General features: G+C 43.6%; 1 protein-coding gene across 1 annotated transcript in view; it reads right to left on the bottom strand.

Annotated features, from left to right (window-relative positions):
* The window catches only part of LOC124274356 (armadillo-like helical domain-containing protein 3), a 49,942-nt gene that overhangs the window by 27,942 nt on the left and 5,761 nt on the right, over positions 1 to 16,239 (bottom strand). Inside the window, exons 6-15 of the mRNA XM_046709720.1 lie at positions 15,736 to 15,843; positions 15,298 to 15,390; positions 14,896 to 14,970; positions 14,243 to 14,329; positions 13,808 to 13,864; positions 13,325 to 13,368; positions 12,986 to 13,046; positions 12,307 to 12,353; positions 12,055 to 12,130; positions 10,068 to 10,143 (exon numbers count right to left, since the gene is read on the bottom strand). Of these exons, the coding sequence (XP_046565676.1) occupies positions 10,068 to 10,143; positions 12,055 to 12,130; positions 12,307 to 12,353; positions 12,986 to 13,046; positions 13,325 to 13,368; positions 13,808 to 13,864; positions 14,243 to 14,329; positions 14,896 to 14,970; positions 15,298 to 15,390; positions 15,736 to 15,843 (724 nt within the window). The remainder of the gene's footprint in view (positions 1 to 10,067; positions 10,144 to 12,054; positions 12,131 to 12,306; positions 12,354 to 12,985; positions 13,047 to 13,324; positions 13,369 to 13,807; positions 13,865 to 14,242; positions 14,330 to 14,895; positions 14,971 to 15,297; positions 15,391 to 15,735; positions 15,844 to 16,239) is intronic.

Genomic DNA, 16,239 nt, shown 5'->3' with positions numbered 1-16,239 from the left:
ATATTTTAACTTAAGCAAATATATATATAGATAGCATAAAGCTATTAGTACTGTTATCAGATAAGTATAAAATCAGCAAGATAGACTTATCTTCTCCGTTGAACTGTCAACTGTTGAGCGAGGACCATGGGACCGAAATGGTGGATACCTGAGACGTCCTTGGTGGTGATATCTCTCAGATAATGGTTTGCAAACACCATCTCGGACCTCCAAAAACATCCCTCCATAATGGTATTCAAAGAACAATTTCCATGTAAAGCCAAAGTTGAAGCTAGTGCTCTAATTTCGTGAGGATTAGTAGCACTTGGAGGGTCCAGTCCAGCTGCCTTGTAGGCTCATAGTATGACAGTTCTGATCCAAATAGAAATGGTAGTGCGCGACACTTCTGTCTGTGAGGCGGTAGATATAGGGATAAACAATCTTTTGAATTTCCCTCTACTTTGCTTGGATCTTTGGAGATATATTTTCAGTGCACGCATACAAGGCAAAGTGATAAGTCCATCGTATCCTCTTGGTCCAAGTATGGATGAGAGCTGGGACATGGAACAACCTGTCTGGTTGACCTGGTAGTTGATTTTTAAGCTATAAAATCCCAGCGAAGTCCCAGATGAGCGATGTTATGAATATCATCAAATCGTGTTCTCGTAATCCAAAGCGTGAATTTCAGACATCCTGGCGGCAGTGGCTAACGCTAGCAGGAATAAGGTTTTGTGGGTCAATGATTCATATGGCGCAGATAACAATGGCTCGTAAGCCTCACTTGTGAGGTGTTGAAGTACCACATTTAGATCCCAGGCTGGCTTGAAACTTCCGTTTCTGGTCTTCCAATCGAAAGGCACGTAACAAAGGCGAGTAACTCCGGTGTTTTAGTCAATTTGGCCCGTTCTCATTGTTATGACTGAACTTATGGCTGCAAGATAAGTGGACAGTGTAGATCCTTTTAGATTCTTAGTTTGGCGTAGGAAACATAAGAAATCTGCCACTTGAGGATGTGTAGCAAATCTGGCTGAAAATCCTTTCTTAGCAGCATAATTGACAAATCTGAGCCATTTGTCATCGTTACAAGTTCGAGTACAGTTACGTGAGTGCAAGCGTGACAGCCTTAGCACGCTCTGGTGGAATAACCTCTCTTATTCAAATATGCCTTGATACAATCCACCGTGAAGTCGGAATGCTTCTGGTGTTTTGTGCACTTGTTTGGTGTCGCGGATGTATCAGTAGATTGGGCGTAGTGGGAGCTGAAGTACTGGTTTTCCGATTCCTAGTATGAGGTCTGGAAACCACGTTCTCGCTGGCCAGTAAAGGCGAGACCAAAATCAGATCGAGGCTCTTCGTTTGACTGATTTTAGCAAGACTTGTGGGATTAACGCAGGAGGGGGAAAGCGTCACGCGTTTAGTCCCTCCCATGATATGCTTAGTGCGTCCGTTGCCCAAGCTAATGGATCTGGCACTGGCGTCTGAAAGGTTGTCAGTTGATTGTTGAATCGGGTGGCAAATAGGTCTATCAGAGGAGATCCTATTTCCATGATTATCTGATTGAATATCTCTGTGTGGAGCATCCATTCTGTCGTGACAGTTGGTGCGGCCGAGAGAGCGTCTGCTAACACATTCTTTGCTCCAGGAATGTGGCAGGCTTTGATACGTATGTTTAGACTGTCGACTAAATCGAACAGTTTGAAACATCGAGTGAGAAGATTCAGTGATGTTGTTGACCCTTGTTTGTTCACATAAAAGACGCCACTGTTGAGTTGTCTGTGTGAATCATTAACTGAGCGTTCTGTAATAGGTTGCTCCAGTGACCTATGGCGTTTATGACTGCTTGCATCTCTAGCAGATTTATGTGACATAAGCTCTCTTGAATGCTCCATAGGCCTGACGCTGTCCTGCCGGTAAGGTGGGCTCCCCAACCTTGTAGTGACGCGTCCACGTAGAGATGTGTTTTCGATTCCGGCTCTTCTAAGGAGACGCCTGAGCAAACATTCAATCTCTTGGTCCACCAGAGTAGATGTGGTTTGATGTAATCTGGTAGACTGAACGGTAGAGGGTCCTCGAGATGGGCATTGATGAGGACTTGTAATGGACGTAATTGAAGCCTGCCTCTGAGTGTCAAGTCTTGAGCTGATGTGAGTAGTCCCAGTAGACTCTGCCACTGACGTAGTGGTAACGGAGAGAGTAGGGCTTGGGGGATCAGTTGTTGTATCTTGATCCATCTGTCCTCCGGGACCACCATACGATTCTGCGCTGTAAGGAATCGTATACCTAGAAACTGCAGATCCTGCGTGGGCTCTAGGTCCGACTTGAGTAGATTTACTAACCAGCCTAACTGCGTTAGTAGCTTGATTGTAAAGTTCAGCTGTAGTCTGAGACGCTGTGGATCTGGATCCACCTGTATACCGTCGTCTAGGTAAAATGCATTCCGCAGGCCTTGACGATGTAGGTATGAGACAATAGGCTTGGTTACTCTTGTGAATATCCATGGGGCCGAAGTGATTCTGAAGGGAAGTACTTTCCATTGGTAGTGTATGCCGTCTAGCATGAATCTCAGATATTTCCTTGAACTGGGATGAATGCGAAACGCTGGTGGTTTGCATAGAAATTCTCTGTTGAATGTGCTCATGTTGTAAATGAGACGATACTTCTGTTTTGTGCTGAAAGATGGTCTGTAAGGAATTGTTGATCTTTTTTCTGCATAAGTAGAGCTGAATAGATCATCCTGTCTTCCTCATCCGTGGAGTTCTTGAACTTGGTGATGAGAGTTTCGTTAATAGTCCTAGATCTATTAAGTCCAAAGAACATCCTTCTGGAAATGGTATCTAACTGGGCCATCTTGCGATCGTCTACCCTATAACTTCTGGACTTGGAATCACTGATAAGTTTAAAGTTTTCATCAATCTCCTGAGTCTTGAAAAAGGGCTCCATATTATGTCCATAAAAACTCTTGGCATTGAAGAACGGTAAATGGGTAAGTTGAGTTTTAGCAGATTTGGAGTAGGCTGTATCCAGTTTAGCAGGAACGGCTGCGATAGGATCCATAGGAGGCACGGTGATATGATCTACATCAGTGGCTATCACCGTGCCTCCTATGGATCCTATCGCAGCCGTTCCTGCTAAACTGGATACAGCCTACTCCAAATCTGCTAAAACTCAACTTACCCATTTACCGTTCTTCAATGCCAAGAGTTTTTAATAAACTTAAGCTACATATATAATAGCAAAAACTCTGTAGAGTTTGTTAGCTAATACATTATAATGTAACCATAGAACTGAGCTTAAGATATGATTAACTTAAGCTAAATATATAATAACAAACTGCATAGAGTTGTTAGCTTATATATAGTATGATATAAACACCATAGTACTGAGCTTAAGATAATAAATTAAACTTAAGCAAAATATATAGATAGCATGTATCTATTAGTACTGTTATCCGATAAGTATAAAATCTGTAAGATAGACTTATCTTCTCCGTGGAACTGTCAACTGTTGAGCGAGGACCATGGGACCGAAATGGTGGATACCTGAGACGTCCTCGGTGGTAATATCTCTCAGATAGAGGTTGGCAAACACCATATCGGATCTCCAGAAACATCCCTCCATTATGGTATTCAACGAGTAACTCCCATGTAGAGCGAGAGTTGAGGCTAGCGCTCTAATTTCATGAGGATTAGAAGCTCTTGGAGGGTCGGGTCCTGCAGCCTTGTAGGCACGTAGTATGACAGTTCTGATCCAGATAGAGATAGTAGTACGTAAGACTTCCGTCTGCGTAGCTGTAGATATAGGGATAAATAATCTCTTGAATATCCCTCTGCTCTGTTTGGATCGTTAGAGATATATTTTCAGTGTACGAACTGGGCATAGTGATAGATCCATCGTATCATGCGGTCCAAGTATGGATGAGAGAGCTGGGACGTGGAATAATCTGTCTGGTTGACCTGGCAGTTGGTTTTTCCCTATAAAATCCCAGCGAAGTCCCAGATGAGCTATGTTATGAATATCATCAAAGCGTGTTCTCTCGTAATCCAGTGCGTGAATCTGACATTCTGGTGGCCGTAGCTAGTGCTAACAGGATCAAGGTTATGTGGGTCAGTGATTCAAACGATGTAGATGGCGATGGTTAAAAAAACCTCACTAGTGAGGTGTTGAGAGCACTATATTAGATCCCAAGCTGGAGCGTGAAACTTCCGTTTCTAATCCTCCAATCGGAACGCTTGTAACAAACCGAGTAACTCTGGTGTTTTGTCAACTTGACGCTCGTTCTCATTGTTATGACAGAACTTATAGCTGCAAGATAAATGGACAAGGTTGAGCCTTTTAGATTCTTAGTTTAACGTAGATAACATAAGAAATCTGCCACTTGAGGATGTGTAGCATATCTGGCTGTAAATCCTTTCTTAGCAGCGTAATTGACAAAACTGTGCCATTTGTCATCGTATAAGTTACGAGTTGAGTTACGTCGTGCAAGCGTGATCGCTTTAGCTGCTCTGGCAGAATAACCTCTCTTATTCAGACATGCCTTGATACAATCCATACGTGAAGTTGGAATGCTTCTGGTGTTTCGTGCACTGTATTGGTGTGCAGATGTATCAATAGATTGGAGCGTTGTGGGAACTGAAGAATTAGTTTTCCGATTTCTTGTATGAGATCTGGAAACCAAGTTCTCGCTAGCCAGTAGGGCGTGACCAAATCAGATCGAGGCTCTGCATTTGACTGATTTTCTGTAAGACTTGCTTAGTGCGTCCGTTGCCCATGATAGTGGGTCTGGCACTGGCGATACGAATGTTGTCAGTTGCTTGTTGAATCGAGTGGTGAATAGGTCTATCAGAGGAGATCCTATTTCCATGATTATTTGATTGAATATCTGTGTGTGTGGAGCATCCATTCTGTCGGCGATGGTAGGTGTGGCCCAGAGAGAGCGTCTGCTAATACATTCTATATTCCTGGAATGTGGCAAGTACTGACGTGTATGTTTAGATTGTCGATTAGATCGAACAGTCTGAAACATCGAGTCAGTAGGTTCTGTGACCTAGTTGAACCTTGTTTGTTCACATAAAAAACGCCACTGTTGAATTGTCTGTGTGAACCATCAACTGAGCGTTCTGTAGTAGGTTGCTCCAGTGACTTATGGCGTTTATAACTGCTTGCATCTCTAGCAGATTATCTGACATTTGCTCTCTTGATTGCTCCATAGACCTGACGCTGTCCTGCCGGTAAGGTGGGCTCCCCAACCTTGTAGTGACGCGTCTACGTACAGATGTGTTTTCGATTCCGGCTCTACTAAGGAGACGCCTGCGCAAACATTCAATCTCTTGGTCTTGATGATGAAATTCAACTGTAGTCTGAGACGCTGTGGATTTGGATCCACTTGTATACCGTCGTCGAGGAAAATTCGCTGCGAAGTCCTTGACGATGTAGGTGCACAACCAGGGTTGACTGGCATCGTTGAACTTATGTAAAAAATCGCCTGACTGCCGTGCCCTCGTCCTTACTAGACAGGGGAGGTCTCTAACCTCAAGAGGGCAGTCCAATCATGAAGGTTCAGATTAGCTGGACTGTAAGGAGGCTTGCTCGATCACTGATATAATGTTGTCACTTGCAATCTAAGTCTTGAACTGTGAACTATGCTCGACCTCTGTGTAGGGCGTTGTCCATCGCGGTCCAATCAGAATAAGGCATTTTTATTTTGTAGAGTACCCGCGCTGTGATGTCACCGGTGTAGCAGGAAAAGGAACCTTGTATAATATAGTGCCGTGGTTGATATTAGAACAATCGTCGGTCTTCACCGTAGCTTCCCGAAGTTACCCAAGTGACCACATGTTTCGAGGGTTGATGGTAAACGCGCGAAACCTCCGGCCCGAAATACCTCGCTCTGTAATATTAATGCTGGGTAGGTTATTTTCCAGGCTGTCGTGAAAGTAACTTCAGTCTTGAAGATAATTCCGACTTCCTTATATAAGGTTCAATAACCTTGCAAGTTGTCAGCTTGTAGACTGTTAAAGCTGAACTTGTTGTACATATTTCTTCTCAGGAAATCGTTGACGATTATGAGTTTTACTACCAGCTGTAACAAGGCTGCTGTTCAATTTTGTTATTGAATTGTCTGCAGATCTGCGTAATGGTCACGCATGTAGATAATCGTGATCGTAGTAGGTAGTCGGCTTGAAGATCCTTAATTAGGCTCTTCATCTGTTGATAAATTAATACAGCGACGCTCTGTGTTGTAAATAGCCTGTGCAATTGTCTTCGCTGTAGGGCTTGTAGGCGACATATGGCATACAGTTGATAGACAACTCATGCGATGTCTTGAACGGACTGACGAGTGGCTATATATGACGAAGTGGCTAGTATATGGAGACCTTGGAGGAGACTTCCTCGGCGTAACGCCGGGATTTCTTGCTAAGATCTCGAAGTAACCCTTCTAGATCTTCTGGGTGAAGTAGACTTGGAGCCACTTAGCCTTTCGCGACCTTTGCGAAAGTATCGAGTCAGAGTCCGATCAATATATGAGCGCTTGCTTCGCGAACGACCTCTGTGTTCTACAGGGTGTAGGCTCGGCGAAAGCGCTCCTTCTCCGCGATGTCCCTCGCAACTAGTGAGGCTCTAGCTCCTTGGCGGAGGCGGCCTGGGACTTCCTTAGAGAAGTGTCTAGAGTCCGTTCAATATATGAGCGCTTGCTTCGCGAACGACCTCTGTGTTCTACAGGGTGTGGGTTCAGCGAAGCGCCCCAGCAGAAGTCTATATATGAGCGCTTGCTTCGCGAACAGACCTCTGTGTTCTACAGGGTGTGGGCTTGGCGAAGCGCTCCCGCAACTCAATATATGAGCGCTTGCTTCGCTAACGACCTGTGTGTTCTACAGGGTGTAGGCTCGGCGAAGCGTTCCTTCTCCGCGATGTCCCTTGCAACTAGTGAGGCTCTAGCTCCTTCGCGGAGGCGGCCTGGGACTTCCTTAGCGAAGTGTTCGCTACAGGCTGGGTTGCCCTTCGCGGAGGCGCGTTTGTGGGCTCTGAGGCCCTGTATGACTTAATATGGGGTGGGCTCTGAGGCCTGTGGCTCTGAGGCCTCTGTAAGCCGTAACGGTCCTCCATCAGTCTCATGATTTGGTTGACCAGGTCTTCTGGGATGGTCTGCGCTGGCGTTGAGGGTGTCCTCTCTGTGATAGTGACGGGACCCTCAGTTATAATCTCGGGCGTCAGCGTAGGCATCTCTGGTTGCATGTTGATCTGCGCTGAAGTGACGGTAGCCGATACTGGTCACTTCTTATGACATACATCTGGAATGATAATCGAAATGTCATCATCATATAAACATAATTCTGAATATCAGAAGCAAATTTTTTTTTTGTAGCCTTCGTGGATTTCCCTTTGACGAGGCTGTAGACCTGGGGGTTCAGAGCATACGTTGAGATGACGTGGAAGCTCTTCTAGTCTTAGACTGTGATGAAGGAACGTCCTGGGAAGCAGGTCGCTTCTAGGATATAGCGGACTGCGTCCCACGCTTATCCCCCGAAGGTAATTCAGGATATATCTGACTTCGATCTATTAGCCATGACTGAAGATTGTTTCCGAGATTTATCTGCCTTCCGTCTCAAAACGGAACATAAATATTTATCAAAGGCAGAAATTGGTAAATTAATACATAATTTTCAACGAGAAACAATAGAACATGGAGTAATGCAACTAGGGCATTTTAAATGTGGATCGGTAGCAGAGTAACGTAATTTACAAACAGTGCAGATTTTTATTAACGCAAACTGCTGAGCAAACACGGCGAACCGTGAATCAAGCAGCAGAAACATGAATAATTATCAATGCATGTTGAATAATGATACTAATTACACCTCTATAGATGAATATAAGAGGTAACAAACTAAATATAAATAAAGGATATAGTGTGCAGGGAGACGCAGGTGCTCTCACGTCTTGCTCACTGGGCGAAGAAGGAGAGAGTGAGGCACATGGGTTCAGGTGGCGCCCTCGTTCCCGCGCTTGTGGAAGGGAGGTAACTCGTGGTGGGTACTAATGAGTGATTTTTTATTGAAGGGAACTTCAATTGGGAGATACAAGTGTTCCACTAGGTTCGCAAGAAGAAGAAGACAAGCAATAAGCATGAGTCAGGATAAGGAAAAATAACATGATATCAAGAAATCCAGTCTCCAGACATATTCTGTCATATTCTGAATGACAATGGAGCGCAAGCATGCAGTGCCGAGGACCTATTTTGTCCTGGAATGACAATGGAGAGCAAGCATGCGGTGCCAGGGACCTATTCTGTCCTGGAATGACAATGGAGAGCAAGCATGCAGTGCTGGGGACCTATTCTGTCCTGGAATGACAATGGAGAGCAAGCATGCAGTGTCTGGGGACCTATTCTGTCCTGGAATGACAATGGAGAGCAAGCATGGGGTACTGGGGACCTATTCTGTCCTGGAATGACAATGGGGTACTGGAGACCTATTCTGTCCTGGAAGCAATGGAGAGTAAGCTGGGGGGACCTATTCTGTCCTGGAATGACAATGGAGAGCAAGCATGGGGTACTGGAGACCTATTCTGTCCTGGAATGACAATGGAGAGCAAGCATGCAGTGTTGTGGACCTATTCTGTCCTGGAATGACAATGGAGAGCAAGCATGGGGTACTGGGGACCTATTCTGTCCTGGAATGACAATGGAGAGCAAGCATGCAGTGTCGGGGACCTATTCTGTCCTGGAATGACAATGGAGAGCAAGCATGGGGTACTGGAGACCTATTCTGTCCTGGAATGACAATGGAGAGCAAGCATGCAGTGTTGTGGACCTTTTCTGTCCTGGAATGACAATGGAGAGCAAGCATGGGGTGCTGGGGACCTATTCTGTCCTGGAATGACAATGGAGAGCAAGCCTATTCTGTCCTGGAATGACAATGGGCATGGGGTACTTGGGACCTATTCTGTCCTGGAATGACAATGGAGAGCAAGCATGCAGTGTACTGGACCTATTCTGTCCTGGAATGACAATGGAGAGCAAGCATGGGGTAATGAGACCTATTCTGTCCTGGAATGAATGACAATGGAGAGCAAGCATGGGGTGCTGGGGACCTATTCTGTCCTGGAATGACAATGGAGAGCAAGCATGCAGTGCTGGAGACCTATTCTGTCCTGGAATGACAATGGAGAGCAAGCATGGGGTGCTGGGGACCTATTCTGTCCTGGAATGACAATGGAGAGCAAGCATGGGGTACTGGGGACCTATTCTGTCCTGGACAATGGAGAGCAAGCATGCAGTGTTGGGGACCTTTTCTGTCCTGGAATGACAATGGAGAGCAAGCATTCTGTCCTGGAATGACAATGGAGAGCAAGCATGCAGTGTCTGGGGACCTATTCTGTCCTGGAATGACAATGGAGAGCAAGCATGGGTGCTGGGGACCTATTCTGTCCTGGAATGACAATGGAGAGCAAGCATGGGGTACTTGGGACCTATTCTGTCCTGGAATGACAATGGAGAGCAAGCATGCAGTGCTGGGACCTATTCTGTCCTGGAATGACAATGGAGAGCAAGCATGGAGTGCTGGGGACCTATTCTGTCCTGGAATGACAATGGAGAGCAAGCATGCAGGTACTGGGACCTATTCTGTCCTGGAATGACAATGGAGAGCAAGCATGCAGCAAGGGACCTATTCTGTCCTGGAATGACAATACTGGGGTACTGGGACCTATTCTGTCCTGGAATGACAATGGAGAGCAAGCATGGGGTACTGGGGACCTATTCTGTCCTGGAATGACAATGGAGAGCAAGCATTCTGTCCTGAATGACAATGGAGAGCAAGCATGCAGTGTCGGGGACCTATTCTGTCCTGGAATGACAATGGAGAGCAAGCATGGTGTACTGGGGACCTATTCTGTCCTGGAATAACAATGGAGAGCAAGCATGCAGTGTCGGGGACCTATTCTGTCCTGGAATGACAATGGAGAGCAAGCATGCAGTGTCGGGGACCTATTCTGTCCTGGAATGACAATGGAGAGCAAGCATGGGGTGCTGGAGACCTATTCTGGAATCACCACATCTGAAACTGTACTAATAGTGTGTTATCACCTACCTTGGTTATCCAACACCGGGGATGTTGTAGTGACTGGGGATGATGGGGGCGTTGCGGGGGATGATGGGGTGTGAGCCTGAAACAAACATCACAGGTAAACAATAGCCCATGCAGATGCAGAATGGTTGCAGCCATCAATAGAAGTATCATATACACATGCAGACATTGATGAAGATCTGCAGTCATAGTTGAAACCATGGGTAATTCTATATACATATACATCCTACATGCATTCCATATGCTCAGCATCAATACAAAGGGGGCACACAGAAAACAAGAGATAATGGTGTATTTTCAAATTCCAAAAGTGCTTTTCAGGAATGAAGCATTTCATACCCACACTGAGTGTTACCTGGACATGTTCTCATTGAATCTATGTGAACTTAAACACTTGTTGCCTTCAGGCCTGTATTTTGGATAGCTTTTGACATCACCTTCAATCCTGCACATCCAATTCTTTAACGGTCATTGTGTATTTTCAGTTTCATAACAGTCAGTCAGTGTGACATCAGCATATACAAGATGTTGTTCAGCTGTTATTTACATTGTCAACATAGTCAAATCTATTGGTGATTGTTGGCTTATGTTCATGTTTCACACAGGAGTGAGTGAGTGAGTGAGTTTAGTTTTACACCGCACTCAGCAATATTCCAGCTATATGGCGGCGGTCTGTAAGTAATAAAGTCTGGACCAGACAATCCAGTGATCAACAACATGATCATCGATCTGCACAATTGACTACCCGATCCCGTTAGTCGCCTCTTACAACAAGCATGGGTTACTGAAGATCAATATTCTAACCCGGACCTTCACTGGTGTTTCACACAGGAAAAGCTGTCTACTGTCCACCAAGCTGTCTACTGTCCATCAAGCTGTCTACTGTCTACCAAGCTGTCTACTGTCCACCAAGCTGTCTACTGTCTACCAAGCAGTCTACTGCCTACCAAGCTGTCTACCAAGCTGTCTATTGTCTACCTAGCTGTCTACTGTCTACCAAGCTGTCTACTGTCTACCTAGCTGTCTACTGTCTACTGTCAAGTTGTATACTGTCCACCAAGCTGTCTACTGTCTACCAAGCTGTATACTGTCTACCTAGCTGTCTACTGTCCACCTAGCTGTCTACTGTCTACCTAGCTGTCTACTGTCCACCAAGTTGTCTACTGTCTACCTAGCTGTCTACTGTCTACCTAACTGTCTACTGTCTACTGTCCACCTAGCTGTCTACTGTCTACCAAGCTTGTCTACTGTCCACCAAGTTGTATACTGTCTACCTAGCTGTCTACTGTCTACCAAGCTGTCTACTGTCTACCAAGCTGTCTACTGTCCACCAAGCTGTCTACTGTCTACCTAGCTGTCTACCAAGTTGTCTACTGTCCACCAAGTTGTATACTGTCTACCTAGCTGTCTACTGTCTACCAAGCTGTCTACTGTCTACCAAGCTGTCTACTGTCCACCAAGCTGTCTACTGTCTACCTAGCTGTCTACTGTCCACCTAGCTGTCTACTGTCCACCAAGCTGTCTACTGTCTACCAAGCTGTCTACTGTCTACCAAGCTGTCTACTGTCCACCAAGCTGTCTACTGTCTACTGTCTACCTAGCTGTCTATTGTCTACCTAGCTGTCTACTGTCCACCAAGTTGTATACTGTCCATCAAGCTGTCCACTGTCTACCAAGCTGTCTACTGTCTACCTAGCTGTCTACTGTCCACCAAGCTGTCTACTGTCTACCTAGCTGTCTACTGTCTACCAAGCTGTCTATTGTCTACCTAGCTGTCTACTGTCCACCAAGTTGTATACTGTCCAACAAGCTGTCTACTGTCTACCAAGCTGTCTACTGTCTACCAAGCTGTCTACTGTCCACCAAGCTGTCTACTGTCTAGCAAGCTGTCTACCTAGATGTCTACCATCTACCTAAATGTCTACTGTCTACCTAGCTGTCTGTCTACAAAGACGTCTACTGTCTACCAAACTGTCTACTGTCTACCTACATGTGTTAGGGCGGTGATGAAGTTCCTGTTCAGGTGAATGGCTTCATACAATGCCAGCAGTATGGAGTCGTTAGCCCTGCAAGTAAACACCACTGGCCAATAAAAACACTACACATATAATACGAGAAAAACGGATGGAAAATACAATTAAATAATCGGAAAGTTGGTATGGAAATGTTTTGCCAGAAAGTATTTGTTATTAAGTATCTGCCATTAAGCAGACATTTTGATAAAATTATTACAGTTTTCTACCTCATTATTTCTGTTTTCTTTTCCTCTGCCACAAACATATTGCCAACCTGAAAAGTAACACAGAGACACATTGAAATGATTCTAATCTTCAGTCTTGGTAAGTTGAACATTTGTTAGACATAATTAACACCATTTAATCACACAGGGACACAAACTTCACTCTTTCAGTGTACTATTGTGTCTGTAGTGTAAATCCATAAAAATATACATTTACATAATTCCCTAAATTTCCAACATGCAACAAATGATGACAGACATCATGCAGAGCCATTATGTCAGACAATAAGACTGTAACACAGTGATGTCATAGTTCGATCATGCTGATGAACCTGGTGACACTACTGAGATTTGGACGTGCTGTAAGAATCATGTTTCATGTAAAATGCCAATACATTCCCTTCAGTTAGACATATGTACATAACACTGCATCCCTGACAATTTGACTCTGATCTACAATTCTGTGTTGCACCACGTCATGTTGGCTAAAGACGACATGATTCACTCATGCTTCATGTAAGTCGGAGATGTGTAGCAACCATGAACCATACAAGCAGACTCCCTAAAACAACATTCTTTCATTGTCATAATAAGTATACAAAGGTGTATATATATTTCTAAAAAACATGAACAGTAGATGCAATGGATCTCTGGTGTTCCAACAGTGGCCGCAGTTACTCACCATATTAGCAAAGGCTGAAAACCACCCTGACTGGGGCTCGGACAACTGTACTTGGTAGTTTCTGTGCACAAACTCAACTGTGTCAGTACAAACCAACAGGTAACACATAACTCTTTAGTAATTATACATCATACATAATGTTTTCAGTCTGAGACATTATGAACAATGTATGACATTGTAATGTCAATAAGTGCAATTACACGTATTTACATATTTCATAGTTACTTGGTTGGGCTAGAGCGGGAAATGGAAAGGTATAATAACATCAGACAAATCATCCCGCAGACAAGATACAGCTAGATTACTTTGTGATGATTACACGGAAAGCTGTTTCCTTACCTGTTGAAGTCTGAGAGTAGTGAAGACACTATCTGAGCATACCCCTGTAATGTGGAACAATGAAATATGTCATGCTCTCATACATACACACCTAGACTGACCAGAAGCAGTCTTCATTGATGGCCAAGAAAACATTATAGAGAAAGCAATATTAATTCTCTTCCATGGTTGAAGTACATTTCACATAACCAATGTATCAGAGGATGAAATATTTTGGCAATGTAAGTAAGATAAGATGGGTGATGAGGGTTGCCTAACCCAAACAACTCTTCATAGTGGGAAGTGGGTAAATGTGCTAATTTTAGCGGGGAAATCCCCAGCAGGTAAGTGGCCATGTGGGGATATCTGTCCACGCTAACATGACACAGGTGCATTTATTAGCCGGCTGCTGGAGTACCATGTTCAGTTGAATTTCTTGAATCAGAAGCCAAAAAACGACCATTTTGAAACTAATTTCATCGGCATTCCTACGAAGGTACTTACCGTTAATGCTAATTCATCATCTAAAATCGACAACTTGACAATGTATGGGTTGGCAGACTGCAAAACAATGAATATTTCCATCAATACACAAATTACATTAGTTTGTTCATTTATTGCAGGAGTGACTGAATGATAAAAAAACCCATATTATTACCTTTACACATAATGATTCAAGCTGTCTTATAGTTTTAATATTACTATGGTGATAAATCCTAACCAACAAACCTAAACAAACTAATTTAAAATAGAGGTGAAATGCTTAAGTTCTACATGAAAATGTGTCCAGAGAAAATAATGTGGTCTCTACAGATAGGATGTGAAGAGATAATCAGCGTATTTTGTTTGAATCAGCCAAAAGCTGGTTCATGACAGAGTTGTTTCAATAACATTATGATGCTTGCAGATAGAAGCTGCAGACATTGTTGCCATGGTTACCTCATGTTTCCTGTACTGAACCAGTAGTGTGAGGACAAGGATGGCGTCATGGCCCAGCAACATACGTAACAGGGGATTCCCCAGAATCTGGAAAGGAGTGGAATGAACACTCAGGATGATTAACAGAAGAAACTGCTTGTCTAAGAACAACTTGTATTTGACTGCATAGCCATGAAAACACATCTGGGTAAAAAATCAACAACATAATACAACAACTGTATTCTGTCAGAAATAGTATTGCTCTTCTTTGTGAAGAATGTTTAAATAATTTAATGCTCAAAAGTTCAGTTCTCCATGATAACTTTAAAATGAGTGATTGAGTTGAGTTTGAGGCTACTGGAACTAAAGAATCACAACCATGATGACCAGCAAATATCATTATCCTCTGTGGATAAGAGTGCCAGAGTGTGGAATTGCAAAGGGAAGCAACTCTGCACAACCTACACCCTCATTTGAAGTGACAACCAATCATAAAAGGCATAACATATCAAGAGGTAGTACATTTGGTTTGGATACAAGAGTGACATACAGTGGTTAGTAAAATATGCTTAAAAAACACAGAGCCAAGACAATGAAACATGTCTTGTGCTATCCAAAATTGGAGGAATCAAAAAACAAGATGCAAGTCTTGTGCCACCAAAGACTGTGCCTACCTGGATGATGGACTCGAACACGCTGTTGATGAGGATGTACTCCAGCATTGTGTTCTGGCTGATATTGTCCGTGGCCTGGAACAGACAGGTCAGGGTTTACAAGGGATTAGCAGCTCTACTGTACCGATAAGGATGCTGACAGTGCAACAATAGAAAGCCTGGGTCCTAAAGGTCTTGAATTGCCCTCATCTCGCTGTAGGTACAGCTATCTCAAAATTGGGTACTTTCTCCTGGACATTTGTTAAGTGGGATAACTCTCTATTTTGGTTGTCAAATACCACTGCCTAAGATGGGATTTTATGAGCCCTTCAAAACTGATGTCACAAACAATCATTACAATTAAGCTCCCAATACAAGCTTCCACAAAACAGTTTCTTCAGTAACCATGGTAACAAATCTCACCGTAATGAGTACGAGGAGGAACTTGAGCACCAGCTGTTTGACACTGGCTGGATAGTCTCCAGTCAGGAACCGGTTCAGGTTTTCAATCAAAGACTATAATAAACACAAAGCAAAGAATATGAGTGAACAAGCAGCGCTGACAATGTGTTCTCAAGGTGCAACTTGCAGTAAGAACTTGTAGCATACGAATGTAGTAACTATAAAGTTTGAAATGACTATGGGTTTTTTAAAGTTTTTAAGTTGCATACAACTCAAATGTGGGTTTACATCTGGATTCTCAGGTGAAACACCTTTCAGTTTCTTCTCTGGTCAGATCAGTTGTGTCTCCGACATGATGTCAACACAAACAAAGACAACACTCTGAGGTGGACATAGATCTAAGCAATTTGAGCGGTCAAGCGGAAAAGAAGATGATTCGTGTTTTCTTTACATATTCACCTGCATGACAGATTCTGCTGAATCAAAACCAATCAGGAGATTGATGACATCAAATCCATAGTTACCAAGACTTTTCCGAAATATACCTCGTATCAGAGCGCAGAGTGTCTGCAAACACAAGAATATAGTTAGGCTGGATAACATGGATAGGCTGGATCTCATCTACACACAATAACAGAAAGGTTTACATCCACAAGAGGTTTCAGGTAGTGGGCAATTATCTCAACCTTCGCATATAGGTGCATAAAAGTGTTTATTGTTAATAATTATCAAGATATAAGTTCTAACTTACTGAAAATGGATTTGTGTCAACAGAAGTCTGTGTTACCAGTTTACTAGTTCTGGACCATAGTAGGATCACCAGCTGATTCAGATGAAAGTATTCAATAACACAGTCGGCAGTATTCCACCTATATGAAGGTGGCATGCATATAATCCAGTATGAGTACTGATCCAGATCATCATGTCTTGGACACAGAGAGTAGCCACATAGTCTCATCTCCA

Source organism: Haliotis rubra, unplaced genomic scaffold, assembly GCF_003918875.1.
Source record: "Haliotis rubra isolate DU_JTF1 unplaced genomic scaffold, ASM391887v1 Scf19, whole genome shotgun sequence".
Lineage (NCBI taxonomy): Eukaryota > Metazoa > Mollusca > Gastropoda > Lepetellida > Haliotidae > Haliotis > Haliotis rubra.
Note: the sequence above shows the minus strand (reverse complement) of the source record. Positions and strands in the feature narration are given on the sequence as shown.